The sequence below is a fragment of the Ambystoma mexicanum genome, chromosome 10 (assembly GCF_040938575.1).
Source record: "Ambystoma mexicanum isolate Mex_15411 chromosome 10, UKY_AmexF1_1, whole genome shotgun sequence".
Classification (NCBI taxonomy): domain Eukaryota; kingdom Metazoa; phylum Chordata; class Amphibia; order Caudata; family Ambystomatidae; genus Ambystoma; species Ambystoma mexicanum.
The window spans coordinates 791,442,243-791,460,675 of NC_090932.1; the positions used below are offsets into that span (position 1 = coordinate 791,442,243).

Here is an 18,433-nt window from a genome sequence, read left to right on the forward strand (position 1 = left end):
CCATCCCCCCTCTGCTGTCAATGACAGTTCGCACCTGTGGGCGTACGCTCGCAAGGGAGGCTGGGAGGATGGCAACGCTCAAGGTGCTGAATACCATGTACACCACAAAGGGTTCCTTCGCATGGGCACCCCTATCTGCATGGCCACCCCAGACCAGGTGTCTCCAGACTTCCATTTGAAGACCCCGTCCATGCAATCAACATAAGTTTGTGTCCTTTGACTGTGTTCTGGGCTTACCGCGCTTACCTCATCCACATCCATCCCCCCCTCTGCTATCAATTAAAGTTCGCACCTGTGGGTGTGCGCTCACAAGGGAGCGGGGAGGATGGGAACGCTCAAGGTGCCGAATACTTTGTGCACCACAAAGAGTTCCTTCGCATGGGCACCCAAATCCACATGGCCATCCCAGACCTGGTGTCTCCAGACTACCCTTTGAAGACCCTGTCCCTGCAATCAACATATGTCTGTGTCCTTTGACTGTGTTCCGGGCCTATGGCGCCTCATCCACTTCCACCCCTCCTCTATCAATGACAGTTCTCACCGGTGAGCATGCGCTCGCAATGGGGCTGCACTGGCGGGATTGTGGAGGTCAAACATTGTCGTAGAGGCCTGGTGGGTGTGAATGAACATGTCAGACATTCACATACGCACCCACTTCTGTAATCCTTTATAACACTGTGGGAGTTAACAAGCAAACATGTGTGAGATCGACAACGGATATCGCCAGCTTTCCACTTTTTAACTTGCTGTCATGCGCCCTGTTCAGTGGCGCCTGTGGCATAGGTGGAGGTGGGGCCGTCTTTAATCCTTTCCGTTACGTGCTTCTCAATGTTGGGAACTGCGGTCTAGTTGTTCTCCAAGATTGCCGACTGCCGGGAGGTTCATAATTCAGTCCCTCCCGGCAGCCGGCGCGTTGCAACCCTCACAGGTTTACTTTCCTTGTTTTGGTTGCTGCACTTAGTGATTTCTCGCTGTTCCCTCTTGAAACGCTCTCTGAATTTGCCCTGCGGGCTGGCTCCTTGCCGCCGGCGTCTCCCCTCTGCCTGTTTTGGCTCTCTTATTTCCGGCTTTGCTTTCGCCTTCGCTCTCCTCCTCTCTGTTCTCCGTGACTTCCAGTCTCTGCCTCACTCAGAGTTTTCTCCTGCTTCACACGAGGCTGTCTCAGCGCTTCTGCCCCTCAGAAGTCCGCCTTTGCTCACACTCAGACTCTCTCCTTTGTCCCCTCTTCCTCCCATCTGCTCTCCGTCACAACGGACCCGATCTGGTTAGCTTTCCACTCTGACAGTACTTTCTCTTACCTCTTCCTCTGCCCTTGGGCAGGATAGCGTTGTTATTACTCCTCATAGCACTATCAGCCTACCCTCTGGTCAGGATTAACACAACCATTTTCCTCTCATAACGCTACCAGCCTACCTTCCGGTTGGGATTCCTTTGGACCACTGTCATCCGTTTGGAGAACCATCAAGGATCACATCCTTACAGTCCATTTGCTGTCTGGGGTTTTTTATGCCGACGTAGGCTTTTTCCCCCACTCTGCCAATCCCGGCAAAGGGGCCACAGGTCTGCGCACTCACAGGCAGCCACTGTGGCTTCCTCTCGGGGTCGGCCCTACCTTCATAAAAAAACAGGACTACAGAGCCCAAAGACGCCTGGTGAAGGACAGCCCAGATTCCAGTCCAACAGGCGAGGAGGAGGAGGAGGAGGAGGAGGAGGAGGAGGAGGATTGGAACTCTGGGGAAGAAACCAAGGGACCTGTCACTTGCTTGCTTAGTTGGCTCATCTGTTCTTCTAAGTAACGGTTAGTCAAATTTTGCTATTGTTTTCTGTAGTGTGAACGTTCTCTGCTAGGCCACTTTCTATTGCTTTATACTCAATGTACAACCTATTTTAATTTTATTTTATTCAAAAAGTCTACACCATTATCAACCTTCCTACACATTTTCTATCTCTGTAATGAGCACATAAGATTACAATGTATTATTTCTAAATGTAATCTTTCGTAGTGCACGTTTTCAATGCATGTTTGCTTTAGGTGCCATTTTTTATAAAGTAAATATTTTTTATTATTAAAGAAATATGATGTTTGATTTACTCACTTTGATACTTTTTAATAGTAATATTTCTTTAACATATCATAGGCACAATCCAACAATGCCTTGTTGTATTGTTTTGGGTTGCACTAATAACAGCAGTGCTAAAAGTCAAAGTACAGTCCTGCATGTATTTCCTAAGGATTGAAATTTAATAAGAAAATGGCTCTTGAGGTGTGGATTTTCCGTGTCTGAAATTGAAAGCAGAGCCAAGGATGTCTTGGAGTTCCCAATACAGTTCCAACTGATTTTCAGCACACGCTGATCGAGGTAAGTAGTGAACGCTGATATTTGTAATATATTTTAAAATTTTCTAAATTTGCCTGAATTATATGTCTTACAAATGACCACTCAATATATTGAAATAGTCTGTCAACAGGTAACATAATGAAAGGTTTTCAGTTTTTGGGGAATATTTCGATTGATATTTTACTACACACGTTCAATTCTTGACACAGTGTACTGTGGTTTGTACATTTTGCACTTTAGATTGTTTTGTGTATTCCTACTTTAAAAATTGAATAGTTCAGTGCAGTGGGAGCCTTTCCAAACATACACTCACATTGTGTCCTTTAAAAATAGGTAATTTTCAAAAAAATTACTGTCTGTCTTTACATAGACCGCACTGATGGAATTACAGACCATTACCATGGAATAAATCACAGACACATCCAACATCCTAATGGTGAGGCCAAGCAACTTGTACGCACATTTTTTTTAATCGTTTTTGATGTGGTCTAAATTATAATACTAATCTCCATTTTCTATTGAACAATGGTATGAATATATAGATCGATTAAAGGACTGTGATGCTACATCAACCACTATTCTGGACTCAACAGCAACCTCACTCACCTTTCAAGTAATTTGTTTGGAATATTCCTTCAGATGCAACTATCCAAAATATGTATTTGTTCAAGTTCAACTTAAAAATTATTGATTATAGCTATGCATAATATTATAATCAATAATTTTTAATATATATTTTTAATATATTGAGTGGAAGTTCTATCATTCTGACTTGTGCAGTGATTAACTTTATTGATGCCCTAAATGTTTGATAACTTATGTGGGCCGAGGGTTAGGCATAAGGACTGTGTAAGGATCTGTGCAAGGACTTGTGTTATAACAAAAAGTATATAATAAGCTATGTTTAATAAAAAAATAAAAAAAATATTAGCTTTTGATACAAACTGGCTTGTAAGCTTCTTTGTCAATATCGACTATCTTTTACATGTAATTTGTTTGGATGTTACATCTTTATTATTACAATTACTGTCATATACGCGGAGCCTGGAAGTTCGACGATTTTCTATTCTTCTACTGCAACCAGGCTGGAGGATGAGGTATGAGAAGTGATAATGTATTTATTTATACTAATAGTTGTTGATTAACAATATCTTTTTTTACATTAAAGATAACTTATTTTTTGATAATTTGCAATAATGTCAGCAAATTGCAAAGCATTAGATCAACAATTCTGATGTATTTATCACAGAAATACATGCAACAATGAAAGTAAACCTACAGAAAAATGTACTTTGTCACTGAATAACATAGACATTTCACTATATGAATGGTGTATGTTTTTGTTTATAAACTTAAGCTGCTTAGCGAAAAATAGAATCAGTGAAGTAAAATAACATTACAACGCATTAAAGGGGCTACAATTTAATCACTATGTTTTGCAGGATGATCTCGCACCAACTCCATGCGACATCTCTGAAGGTTATCAGGTAAAGTTTTCAAATATTTCTTTTTAAAATTTTCCATGTACACAGACTACTCATTTAAAAATGTTAATCGGACGATTAACCATATCTTTTTACATAGTTTAACTGATGTTGTAAATTCGACAATCATTAAATCAACTTTATCAAGATGTAAGTTGTTTATCAGTTATTTCATTAATATTACATTTTAATGCTGTAATTCATACATTCTGTATATGTGCTATAGTTTAAGCATTTTCTTTCTCTTTGATTTGAGGCCTAGGAAGAAGAGGAGCATAAAGACTCAGACAACTACACAAACTAATGATGTCACTTGTCAAACCGTTGTCATTTGGGAACAGCTACATTTTGAGGCTGAGCATGGCCCTCGCAAGATTCAGTGTCGTGATACAGATGTCCAGTGGCCGGAATTTGAATTGAATATCAGCAGTGACCCATGGAAAGTAACCCTGGATCATTGTTACAGCACACAACTTCTCCCAGAAGAAACGGACAACACAGAAGATGTTTCAGAATTGCTTGCAGAACTGCTCACACAATCCATACTCTCTAAAAAAAAAAAAAATCCACAATACATGGGGATAAAGTGGAAATTGCACACACAAAAATAACCAAATCATCTTCGCTACTGATTGACGATTGTGCTTTTGATGTCTACTTCACTCTTCCTAGTGTTGAGGACTTATCCGCCACCATGGAATCATCGCAAACCACTATACCTAGGGACGATTTGCTGTTAAAGGAATGAAAATATATTGTATTCGAATGCTGATTGATGGAGATTATGAAAATGATTAAATGTGATTATAAATTGCGTAGGAGGATTTGTGGGGAGCCATTGGTGAAGTTTACTCATGTAGTCAAAGGCACCAAACTGAAGATCAAGTGTGGCTGTGTTCACCACCATAATTCATTTTCATGGTCTGTTCAACCTATACTTGGAAAGGTGCCTGCTGGAAATGTATTTTGTTCATCTACTTTGTTGTTTAGCGTATCAACGTACAGTACAATTTTAAGTTTTTCGATCTTCGTCGGTATTGAGTACAACAAATATCAGAAGGATTTCTTGTTCCCCACTATTAGCCAGGCATGGACACTCGAACCAATGTTAATCGACAATGCTCTCGCTGACAAAAGGCTCTGGCTTGCTGGTTATGGACAGTGTGACAGTCCAGGGTTTTCTGCTAAATACTGCATATACAATGTCCGAGACATGGAAACCAAAAAAATAGTGAGTTCAGTTGTTGTGCAGGTATCTGAATATACATCTTCTGTTGCCATGGAAAAAATGGTTTCATTAAATTCATTCAACCTCTGCAATCCAGAGGAAAGCAAATAGACCTGATAGCCACTGACAAGTATGTTTCAATAGCCAAGGCCATGCAAGACCTGTTCCCAGACATGAAGCATCAATATGATACCTGACACGTCCCAAATTCAATTAAAATAAAATTACAACTGCTGGAAAAAAAGGCTACCAAAAACATTTTAAATTGGTCACAGTCTATCAGCAACCATCTTTGGAGCTCAAAAAGATTTGATGGATCTGTAGATATTCTGCTTGAAAAATATTGTTCGTTGATGCACCATTGTTCTAACATACACTCTTGGAAAAAAAAAAACATTTTCACGAATGTGCACATGGACCATTGAGCAAGGAGCAGGAGCGTGAGAAAAAGTGGTTGGTTTCAGGCTGCCCTCCTCACACAACACTTGAGAAGATTGTGTACGACAAAACGCTTTCAAGAGACATGAGGGGACTCTCCGGGTTCTGCCGCACTGGAGATTTGGAGGTGCTCCATAATATGTGCCTAAAGTACAGGCCTAAAAGGATACATTTTTGCATAGATGGTATGGAGGCAAGAACAAGACTCTGTACTTGCACACAAAGAGAACGTTGGAAGGGAACAAGCAAAAAACTGCAGGAATCTTCAAGATGCCTCATTACAACAAGGACTTTACCAAAAGAAGCAAACAAAAAAATGATTAGATTCACTATATTGAAAGCCTACGTAGGAATGTTAAGTTTCTATTACTGAGATCTGTCTTTCAAAGCGATTGGCCATCCGTCACATAGGGAGAATGGAAACACAAGACACAATGTAAGCAAAGTTTTAAATAATATTTATGCAAGTGAGGATGGCAATTGTGCTGTATGCTCTATGAGTAACGTTGTGACGGATGAATGTTCAATTTAACACAAATAATAGACATTGTACACGTGTTAATTGTAACTTAAATTGATAGTTAACATGTATATGTACTGTGTATATACAATTATACATTTGGTATTGAAATATATTTTTGCATTCTCTATTTTACATAGTTATATTATACAGATGTGCGCCTGCCATGGGTACAGTTTACTGGTCGGCAGCTTCTTCAACCGCAATTGGACAATAATCAACAACAACGCATCTGTGATAACTATTATCTAGGACGATCGCCAGACATCAATCTGTCCTTTCGCGGTTGTAATTATAAAGAGCAACATACCAGAATATAGGTTCTGAAAACGTGCAGATGTGAAAGTGTTGCATTTGAAATTTAAAACACTAATTTCTTCTCTGTACTGGAAAGCCATGTGTATCGATCAGAAATCGGCGATGGAAGATAATAACTTTCTGTGAAGAATGCCAAGTTTGGGATTAATCGATCGATGAACGGAATCAGCATTATAAGATCACTGTTCATACTTGGACAGAAAATGAGAGCCATGCAATGTTCGCTAGCTATAACATCGATTGGAAAAAGTCAGACATGTTTTCATGGACTTAATTACCTCTTTTCATCATTATGCCAAAATTAAAAGTACTTGTTATGCTCATGGCTATTGCTGTTTTATTAAAAAACTGCATTTATCATTTTGCGTCTTTTGAGGAGGATGTGTGTGTTTATGTTCCTGGTTCTGCGTTAGATAGTGTTATCATGTTGGTGATGACCGGGTACGTTCGGCTATGCTGCCCACCAATGTCATTAAAATAGGTGGAGCTCATCATGAGGGTCTAGTAATGTCAGCATTAGGGGCGGGTGATCTGAATGAGTGCCTCGAGGGCACTTGAACATAGGGTCGATGGATCAACAGATAAGATTACTACAAGATGGTGGTATCCGACCTGTTGTATTTGCAAGTGTTCAAGTGAGAAAAACTTGCATAAGTTGCACTGGAATTTTATTTTAACAACGATCGATGTATGATCTAAAATACATGCCCGATCGATTAAGCCAGTAACATTTCTGACCAAACTACCCCTTTAAGGCTTTCAGATTCAAAGATGGTGAGCAGGCTATTCTTCATGTCTGGCACATCTTTCAGTTTCTCTTGAGTGGTTGTGAAGGTTGTTTCAGGGTGTATAGTGATAAATGGCGTAGCAGGCATCGTTTCTGACGGGTGGGATCTTAGGGTTGATTGAATGGCTGTCGCAAGTGTGGTGTTGGATCTTTGGTAAATTCTGTTTCTCTGACCAATGTTTGACCATAGTAATGTGGTTCAGGTGGGTGTTTCAGGAATTATCTGGAGATTAATGCTGTCAATGGTCTCTTGAAGTGTGGAAGTTGGAAACCTATAGAGTCTCGGGAATAGAAGCGGAAGCAAGGGCGGTTTCCAATTCTCTCCTCCTTTCGGATTCTGATATCTCTGTGGTTTCTAGGCATCTTATTTCTTTATTTGTTTTTGCAATTTGTATAGCGCGCCTAACTCGGGGCATCTGGGCGCTTATCTTACATTAAACATGATTATGAAGTACAGTTATTTTCTTAGTTACAAATATACATATATACATGGTATTTCAGTTATTTACATTGTTGCATAAGACCATGGCAGAGGGTCTCTAAGAGCAATGAAGTTATTTACATACATAGTTCTGTGTGACAGGTCGGATCAGGTGACCTAGAACATAGAAAATGTGTAGTTTTCTAGGTGATTTTGGATCTAGACTGACTTACTGGCTTGGTGGCATGACTTTGTTACCTAATCCCTGTGTAAAGAGGTAGGTTTTCAATTGTTTCTGGAAGGACCAGAAAGAGTCTTCTGCCCTCAGTCTGGCTGGTAGGGCATTCCAATTTTTGGAGGGTATATTGTGGGGAAGCTACTACCTCCTGCTTTCTGTAGTTTGAATCTAGGAGTGGCTAGCAGGTGCATGTTAGCTGATAGTGTAGGCCTGTTGGATTGGGATCCGGACACTTTGTCTGACAGATATGCGGGTGCTGACTTGTGTAGGCGTATGTGTGTCAGGATGAGAATTTCAAATATGACACGTTCTTGTACCGGTTGCCAGTGGGCATTCTGTCTTGTAGTGGAGATGTGGGTAGTTTTGGGAATGTTGAGTGACGCTCTGAGGGCGTTGTTTTGTAGTACCTGGAGTTTTTTGATGTTTTGAATCTTATTGCCGGCATAGAGAACATTGCAGTAGTCCAATCTCGTCAGAATGAGGGCTCTGGCCAGAGTGATGCAACTGTCGGGTGACAGGCATGGTCTGCAAACGTTGATACGTTTTCATGTGTAAGCTGCTGCTGACGCAGTGTCATTAACTTGTTTAGATATTGTGAGTGAAGAATCCATCCAGGTAAAATCCAATGGTTTTTACTTCTTTGGACACTTTTATAAGGTTACCGTCAATGTTGAATGTTTTAAAGCCCTCTTTCTGTTTAGTTAGACCGAGTTTTGACCCTATGAGGAGGAGCTCTGTCTTTTCATCGTTCAGGAACAAACCATGGTGAGCCATCCAGGCTTGGATAGTTAGATAGATGGTATTCAGAATAACAGAGTTGATGACATGGTGGCCCGTGATAGGGATGAGGATTTGGGTGTCATCAGCGTAGTTAGTGTAGGTGATACCCAAGTCATCGAGGCGGTCGAAAAGAGGTTTGGTGAAAATGTTGTACAGTGTTGGAGAGACGGAGGAATCTTGGGGTACTCCACATGTGACCGGGGTAGGTTGTGCTTCTGCACTCGTGGAGAAGACTCTTGTTGTTCTATCTGCCAGAAAAGGTTGTATCCATTGACTGGCATTGGGGGAGAAGTGTGCCGCAGATGCTAGGTGTTTGCATAGGATTTTGTGGCCGACAAGATCAAATACAGCAGAAAGGTTGAGTAGGAAGGTTAGTTTGCCTTTGGGCCTCATTACAACGAAGGCGGTAGGCTGTTAACGGCGCCGGTAGAGCTACCAGCCCTGTTAACCCCTACCGCCTCATTATGAGGTCTCCTCGCGGGACCCTCTAATGACCCCTGTTGTTTGCATCCTCCCAATTCCCATTGAGGGGGCTCAAATGGGAATGGGGATTTACCGGGTCCGGGTTCCATGAATGGGGAAATACCGGGCCCTCCAAGTTCGGAAATGCCCGGTATTTCCCCCATTCAGGGAACCCAGACCCGGTACCCATGGCTACCTCCCAATGTCGTAATGAGGCCCTTTGTCTTTTAGTTCATCCATTTGGATTTTTAAATCCAGGAGGGCTGTTTACGTCCCATGTCTTGGGCGGAAACCAGACTGTCATAGGCCAAGGAGGTTATTAGTTTCCAGGTAGTTTTGTATTTGTAGGTACGCTACTCTGTTCAATATGTTCAATAAGAATGGCACTGTTGTGATAGGGCGATAGTTTGTTGGAGTGTTTGGGTCGAGAGAGGTTTTTTTAGTGATGGGAGAACCCAAGCATTTTTTTTAGATCGATTGGGACCGAGTTGTTTTCAAACGGGCATTAATGAGGCTTGTGATAAATGGGTTGAGTTCAGGGGCACAGTCTTTGATGACCTTTGCAGGGCATGGGTCGCCTTGGCACCTTGTAGGTTTAAGGCTGGTAATGATTTTGAGGACTGCTGTATTGGAGACAGTAGTGAATTCAAATGGGGCACTGTAGTCTTCCCTGGGGAGTTGAGGGGTACAAGGGGTGGTTGGGTGGGTTGGATAGAGCTTTTTATAATTCACCTTTGGATTGAAATAGAGCTATTTTGTCAGAGAGGGCATTTTGACTGTTGGAGCACCAATTTGTGTGCTTGTTGGAGACTTCTGCTGGTGGTCCTGGGGGCTCTAATTCTCTGAATATGGCAAAGAGCTCCTAAGTTTTGGAGTTAGCATTGGTAATTCTTTCATTGCACTTTTTGTGTGGTGGACTGTTAGGGAGAATTCTCTGTTTAGGCTGAATTTCCTAACCTAGTGAGTCCCCCAGCAGCTTTGCTGGATTTCTGGAGTTTGTTTTTTTCTCCTGCCAAGAGTGAGTCTCTTTTTCTCCCACTCTTGGACATGATTTGTGATGTTCCTTTGAATGTTAATGTGTTTTATGGGCTATGGGGTCTTTTACTCCATAGGGTCTCAGGTGTTTGTTCTATGTGTGTTACACAGCACCTTCCGTGCAGTAACACAGGGGTGTCATAGTAACCCCCCACCATAGACTCCATGCCCTGGGACTGACTACTGTCTCCCAGGGCATGTAAAGTCACCATTGGCTTTACTAGTCCCAAATTACTAACAGAACCAGTAGAAACCATCATATTGTGGACGTACTGGTAGGGGCAATTCGATTGCCCTTGGGCCTGTTGTTCCAGGGGGCACTGTCCCGTCCCCCCTCGTCGAGTTTTGGCTGGTGGCAGTGGATACTACTTTTTATATTCAACCGCGAATATATCTCTATGGGATTTTCCCATTGTTTGAGGCTAATACTTTTTTAACATAGCCTCTAACATACTGCCGGTTTATTTATTTAATATTAATTCACCGGTTGGTATTTTCTGCCAAAACTCATTTTTAAAATGGCGTTTGTGTTCGCCTCTGTAACTCCAAACCAAAGGTCGAGCCCTTTGTTCCACTTTTGGCGGGCTTCTACACAGAAGCCCTCCAAAGTGGTGCCACTCTGTCTGGGTACCTTACGGGGTGTGGGAGGTGGTTTAGGCACCCTGGACTGAGTTGCCTTAGCAACTCAAGTCGCACTCTTGTGTGATTGGCCCAAGTGGTGAGCCGGCCGGCTCACCACTTAGCATGTTTGATTGACAGCTAGGCTGAATGAATGGGGGTTTCTTGCATAAAAGCATGGATTTTGGGACTGGAACTTCAGAAGTCGCCACAGGACCTGAAAATCCGACGAGGGAGAAGCGGAGCCGACCTGCTCCGACACCACCGGTGGAGCCCTGCTGAACCGACTCACCACTTCCCAACGACAGAGGAGATCTCCCTGCTGGAGAGTCTTCTTCCCTTGACTGGTGGGCACAACCAGTTTACCTTCTTTTCTCGCATCCCAGGACGTCTCGTGGTTGAATTGCCCGTGCCAAGCACCCCGGCAACCGGATAGACACTTACCACTGGACCGCGAATAAAAGGACCGCTCCTTTTAATTGTGAACTCCGCGGCTGGTTTCTTCCCTGGCAGTGCAACAGACTCCTGTTTTCCTCCACAACGAGATCCTCTCTTCCCCCGGACGAAGCACCAACTTGCACCCGCTGCCAGGAACAACTGCCCCCGCTGGAGCGTTCTCACCATTTTAAGGTACCGTGTCCGCCAGGCCTCCCTTTCTAAAGATTGCTACAAGGTAACAATAACCCCTTAACCTTCTGGACTGGGCTGGCCGCCTTGACCATCTAACTTGTCCCCTTCTTTTGGTCCAACTCTTTCTGAACCTTTTTTGCGAGACTTTTGGGCACGTTCAACCATGTGACCTTGGACACATTTCGACCGGAGCCTCTTAAAGTGGGTCCGGCCTTGTTAACTTTGACTTTACAGTTTTAACCTGCCTTTTTCTTCTACTGTGTTCTTCCGAAAGTGTTGGGATCTGTTTCTATCTTTGCTCTGCCTTTCTCTCCCTCTTAAACCGATTGATTAGAGGGCCATCTTCGTTAAGCGCTCACCGCTGTCTGAAGATAAGTGTTGCTTTACTTAAGACTTGTCTAATAATCGTTGAAGGGAGTGTATATCTTTTAGTGACCGTGTTTTTGAACTGCTTGATATTAGTGCCAGTGTGTTTAACAAGATGTGTTTTAAAATAAATTATATCTCTTTTACACCAAGCTCTGGTCAGTGTTTGCTTGTTCTACTGTGTTCTTTTTGACCTATTGTGAATACTCTGTATACTGCCTAACTCTACTTGAGAGAAGTCTGACTGCTCAGCCACAGCTACCAGGTAAATCTGGGTGGTACAGACTGCTACCAATTGGGTTTACTGCCAACCACCTGTTGTCCTAAATATTTTGCTGTGGTCCCAGAGGGAACTGCACAGGTTTCTGCCTAACATGGAGCGCTTGCTCGTATTTAAGTGCGGCTGCAGTGTTGTCTATTTTGTTTGGTTCACTAGGCTCTTTTCTCCAATTAGTCTCAGCTTTTCTCTTGTCATTTCATAAGGCTTTTAAATTAGGTGTGAACCATGCATTCAGGTGAGCTACTGGTTTAGCTTTGCAGATGGAAAGAGGTGCTAATTTGTCAATAGCGGCTAGATCAGTTTCATTGTACAGTTTTACCATGATGGTAGGGTCTTTTATTCCTAGTGGTAGTATGTTGCTGACCGTAATGTTTTGTTTCTGCATGGGGCAGCAGGGGTCACCTATGGGGGGTGGGTGGGGCCATGCATCATGGTGATATTGAAAGTTATGAGGTGATGGCCGGACCATAGTAAATGGGTGTTCGAGGTTATGGTAGTGCTGTAATTAAGGTCTGCTAGCCAGTGAAGGACACAGCCTTTGGTATGTGTAGGGTTCTGGATTTGGTGTGAGAAGCCTAATGCTGAAATAGTTTTAGCTAGGGATGGAGCATTCTTGTCTAGTGGGTCATTTAGGCCTATATTGAAATCAGCTGAGATGATAGTCTGGGAGCTGGGTTTGGTGTTGGTTGAGAGGAGTTGGGCTACATCGTTCTCGAATGATACTATAGGGGTCGGGGGCTCTTGTTGTTATATTTTTGTAGGTGCTTGGTTAAAGGGGGTAGTGCTTCTGTGCTCGGCTGTTTTAGTTCAAAATATTTAGGGGCTAATTCACAAAAGAATTTTATAATGGCTAAACGCCATTGAAAAACGCTCTGTGAATCAGGGCCAATATGTGATAGTTCCAAAACACAGGGGGTACTGAGGGTGTTTACACTTATATTTTTATTTTGATCTCACTTTCTTTACAGTCCAGATTCATGGTGTTTTTATTTACAATAGAGTCCAGATGTTACAGCTAATAGAATTCAAAGTGTTTAATTTCACACTTAATAAAAGATGTCTGACTTCAAAAGAAAAAAAACATCCTCAATAGGGTCCAAATAATACAATATTTGTGGTTCAATCTGTTTGGTTTCACATTTACAGTAAGAATCAAAATTGCTTGTATTTGTTTCTCAGTTAAAAAACACCTTAGATCTCAACACGTTTCACCACAATAACTCTTGTGGATCATCAGGTGGTTATATAGTGTATTGCTCTAGTAATTTTGTAAATGCATATGTATCTACATCAAAAACAAAAAAGATTTTTTCTAAAATTAGAAATGATAATATGCAAGGCGAGATTGTTTTGTATACTAAAATGCCAGATTACCTATAATTCAAATGCTTGATAGTTATTCACCCTTCTGATCACTGTGTTGTTAAATGTTATTGTTTCAAATTGTGAATAGTATCTAGAAAATATATATTTGCATTTCATTAGCGTCCTATCTTATGGTTTTTTTCATAAAGTGATACATAGATTTGCTTGTGTAGGTTAAATGCCTTAATTTGACAGCTGAACTGGATACAATTGTCCAGGGAATGCAGAATGCTGATGCGTGTTGGGAATTTATGAACCCTTTTTACCAATACCAGGTTAGACATTTGCCTTCTCACTTTGTTGTTTATAGTGTGAGGGTCAGGATACAATGTTTGGACCCAAGGACGGCTTTTTATTTTTGACAACCTGATACAGAGAGATCCTTGGTTTTCGATTTTAGGTAGGGAAGCTCTTCTTTAGAGCAGAGTCACAGAGGCATTTTCCCAACCCATTTAAGTTAATAAGTCTTTAACCAAAAATATGACAACTCTGTGTTTGGCTTTCATTTCTGCCCCCTCCACCCTCTGCCCCCACATTTATGTGCAGGTGATTTCTTTTTTAGATTAAAGAGACCCGGAAAGGCGTTAAAGATTCGGAAAGTGGCATTGAGGCAATGGCAATTGGTCACCACATTCAGGATCGTGCGCACGTAATTGAAAAATCTCGGAACAGCAAAACTGGTAAAGAGGAAGTAAAGCAAGACTTTCTCAATTTGGATGAAGGTAAGTAACAATGGATATGTATTTGCATACTATTTCTGGTGTATGTTCACCTGGCCAACAAGATTGCTTTGTAGTATTTTACAGAAGAAAAAGCCATAATGGAACAGACCTTGATAACTGAAGTATAGCTTTCAAATAGTTCTGTACAGATGGTGGGGGAAATGCAAAGTGGACTATCTACTATTGGTAGGCAGGGAATGGGTGTGTGAAAAATAAAGATCAATCTGCAAAGTGTCTTGATACTGAGAGAAGAGGACGATTTGTAGGCGTTTCTTAAATTTCTTGAGCGCTAGGAAATGTGTGAGCTATCAGGTCAGTTCTGAAAGGGTTGCAAATGGAAGCTTAAGTTGGCTTGGGGCTTGGCTTGGGGCAAGCAGAGAAATATGTGATTAATTAGATCCGTGTTGTCACCTGACATTTTCAAATCGAGGCTTGACATAGAATTAAGTGATTAAGTAGATTTGTGAAGCCACTTTATATTTTCTGTTTGATTAATAGCTTTGAAGGTAATGCAATCAATTTCAAAGATCATACAGGTGACCTTGTTAAGGACTGCCTTAAGGATGTCATTTCAGATGCCAGGTTAGGATAGACTAGGTATGATAAAAAAGGATTGCACATTTTTCAATGCCAACCCTATAACGCATTGTGCATACAAGCATTGTGAACGAGACGGACAGATTATTTTTCACCGCTCAACAAAATGGTGCCAACCGGTGCATAAACACCTTACTCCTACGTCCCGTCCCCTTTCCTCCATATTTGTAGGACATTCCGTCCTTCGGGACGGGGCGGAGCACTTTTGTTAAAAAGCATAAAAAATGAAAAATGTTTGTCGGTCTCACGGCCGTAACCCTGCCCTCCTGAGCTCCGCCCCGCGCATCACTCTTCAGTCCTTTTCTCTGCGCGGGGTTGGACGCACTTGCATCACTGGGAAATTATTCTTGTTCCCGTTGCCCTTCTCTCCTGCTCCGGTTCTGCAGTCACTTAGTCCTCCGTCTAAGCCGGAGCGTCTAGGATTTGTGTCCTGTTCGTCATGCGAACGTCGCTTCCGCTACGGCGGGTCCCCATTCTCTCTACTTGGAGTGTCTCTGGCCGGACCACCTATGGGATTCGTGCTTCTACTGCGATTCCCTTTCTGTCCGGGCACTCCAACGCTGCCTTCTTTGGTGGGAGGATGTCTTTCAGCGTGTTCCTCCACCTAATCTTCAGCTTTTAAGCGATGAAAAGAAGAACCGCCCGGTAAGTTCCTTACTATTTAGGGTGCCCCTTGCTGGGGGACTCCTTCCCAGGGTCTTCTCGGTCCGGGAGGGGAGTTGAGCAGCTCTACCACCAGGGTTTCCCCGGAGGTGCCTCGCGGGCCTAATAGGCGTACTGGAGTTTTCAGTCTTCAGACCTGCCAAGACCGGACAACATTCGGAGGTTCACCTGTCGGGTTCTAAACTTCAGCCCAGTCCAACTGTGGCTTTGAACACCGGAGTTCGCTCTGAGGTCTCAGTTTCTGGAGCTTTCCACACAGACACCGGGGCACGCCATGAGGCCTCCTTTTCTGGAGCTTTCAGTACAAAGCCACAGCTTGAGGCCCCTCACGAGGGAGCTACACATATCGAGGAAAAAACCTGAGGTTCCTCTTTTTGAGGCTAAGGTCTGTACCGACAAAACCAAGAGACCTGCTCCTAGGGTCTTGTCTGTTAGGGTGATTCCTCAGCATTCCCGCGCTCAGGTTCGCAGTGATACTGGTTCTGTCGAGGGGGCAAAGAGGGCGGTCATAGACCGTAACTCCTCTGCCGAGGCTCCTCCTCTGGAGGCTAATTTTGGGGCCACCTCCAAGATGCCCAGCAAAGATCCGAGACCCCACAGTACCGGCTCTGCTGAGGATCCTTGTGTCAAGGCTAAGGTGTTACTTGAGTCCCCTGACCAGCCTGAGGAGACGATTGCCTCATCTACACATGTGACGCAGTTCTCTTCAGGCATCGACAAAATGGCGGCCCACCCCTTATGGTCCACGGCTGCCATTTTGGATTCTTCCCTTACATCTACGTTCTCAATGGCGGGTGCTGGGAATCTTAATTTTGGGGCTGAGCAGCCTTTTTCACCTCAGGTTGAAGGTAAAAATCTGTCTGCCCTTCTTATGACTGGCATGCTCGGATGCCGCTGCCACATACTGTCTCGCTTCCGCCTACTTCTGCTGCACTGGTCTATGCAGACCTGATTGGTGGTGGGCCTTCCAGGCAACCATCTTCATTGCGTTCGTGGGGATATTCCCCATATGAGAGGCCTCTGCCTACCCCGGCGCCTAAGCCTTCATCAGAGGATGCATTATTTTGGAAATTTCAGAGGCTCATGCATTCTGACCCTATGAAAGAGTATTTTAAGGGTCTTTTTAAGGAAATCTACCCTGAACTTCTGGCTCCACCTTCCACCCAGGCGGTTCCTGCGGTGGTACCACCTCTTCCTATTGGTCCGCCTCCAGCGCTTCCACCCCTAACCCCGCTGTCTCCCATAGAGAAGACACCGGTAGAACGGGGTAGCACTTTAAAACCTGTGGCGGCCCAGCTGTCTGCACCCGATTTGCTGGATGACCCTCAAGCAGATCAGGATAGCGATGAGCAGCCCCGCTCTGTCAGAGCATTCTGTGACCGGGTTCTGGATATGATGGCCTTCCACATTCCAGTACCTGAGGCCCCCGCTCCGCAGGAAGGAGTGCTTTCAGGAGCGTTCACCTTGTCACCACAAGCACCACAAGAGCGTACCGGCCTGTTCCTCCAGAAGGACGTTTTGGCTGAGGCCCGTAAGGTCTGGGATAAGTCCCACACTGGGCTGCATATCAATAAGAGAATCAACGTCCGTTACAGGCTTCACACCTCTGAGGAGATACCCTTGGCATCTTGTCCGCTCCCCTCTTCGACAGTGGTAGCTGCGGCCACACTTCAATCCAAGCAGGCCTCTGCGACCTCTATGGCTGCGGCTCAGATTCTCCCCAAGGAAGACAAGATTTTGGACTCCTTGGGCAAGAAATTCTTTGCCAACTCAGCACTGCAACTTCGCCAAGCAAACACTGAGCTGATCCTGTATGCAGCTAATATGAAGCTGTGGAGAGAGTTGGCTGATTTCCAGGAGTGTATTCCTGCGGATGAGCTAGAGGACTTCAAACCCGGTTTGTCGGACGCCAGGGTGCACGAGATCTCCTGGAAGCTGCGGCACACCATGTCAATACCTCAGATCGAGGCCTGATGGTGGGATTTGACACCTCCCGCCAGGCGTGGCTCCATGCGACGTAAGTGTTCGAAGGAGTTGCAAGATAAAGCTCTGGATGACGAACTTACAAAGACCAAGGCGAGCACCCAAACCGCCAAATCTTTGTCGGTCCTGGCAAAGGTCTCAGCTAAGGCCCCTTATACCCAGAGGTCAGGGTCTCAGTCTCGATCCATCTCTGGCTGCAGGCGGTTCCAGGACCCCCGGGCGTGCAGAACTGAACCTCCGGTTGGCGGCACCCGTCAAACAATAACATGGTCGGGTTTCTCTCGGCCATCAGCCTCCTCTCCAGGGGCAGGTAGTATCCCTGCTGACAAGTCTGCAAAATGATATTTTTTTGTCGGTCGCACGAGACTCCGGTGGGAGGACGAATCTCGTCTGATCTGGAGGCGTGGCAGACCATCACCGGAGACTGGTGGGTTTTGTCCATCACTCAGCCGGGCTTTCGCTTGCCCCTCCCTCCTACCCTACCCTTCAACCCTCCCTTCCAACAGATCGGGGCACCCACCCTCAGAGCCATGGTTCAGAAGCTTCTAGACCTCAGGGCGATGGAACCTGTTCCCTCAGTGAATAAGGTGAGGGCTTCTCCTTTCGTCTGTTCACTGTGCCTAAACCCAACCAGGTTGGCCTGCGCACCATCCTCGATTTTTCCAAGTTCAACCTTTCTCTTCCCCAGGAGAAGTTCAAGATGATCACACCTTGCCAAATAAAGTCCTCTCTTCGGAAGGGCGACTGGCTCGGTGTAGTGGACCTTCAGGATGCGTATATGCACATCCTGATATGGAGGCCGCATCGAAAATATCTGCGGTTCTCCCTGGGAGGGGAGCACTTCCAGTTCCGTGTGCTCCCTTTTGGTCTCGGCTCAGTCCCTCGTGTCTTTACAAAGATGATGCCATTCATCGCAGCTTTCCTTCGGCTACAGGGTGTTAATTTATATCCTTACTTGGACGACTGGCTCCTACGCAGCCCTTGTCCACTGACGGCTTTGAGCAATCTCCAGTCTCTCCTCCAGCTCCTGCTCAATCTTGGGCTATCAGTGAACTGACAGAAATCTTCCATGACGGTTTCCCAAGACCTGATCTTCCTGGGTTTCCGTTGGTACACGATCGACTCCAGGGTGTATTTGACGGCGGGCAGGATTGCGGAT

The 18,433-nt window shown here is 44.3% G+C and overlaps 1 protein-coding gene across 2 annotated transcripts in view; it reads left to right on the forward strand.

The window, feature by feature from the left end:
- The window catches only part of MLF1 (myeloid leukemia factor 1), a 474,880-nt gene that overhangs the window by 386,154 nt on the left and 70,293 nt on the right, over window positions 1-18,433 (forward strand). For both annotated transcript variants that reach the window (XM_069618449.1, XM_069618450.1), the window contains one exon: window positions 13,872-14,031. In XM_069618449.1, the coding sequence (XP_069474550.1) occupies window positions 13,872-14,031 (160 nt within the window). The remainder of the gene's footprint in view (window positions 1-13,871; window positions 14,032-18,433) is intronic.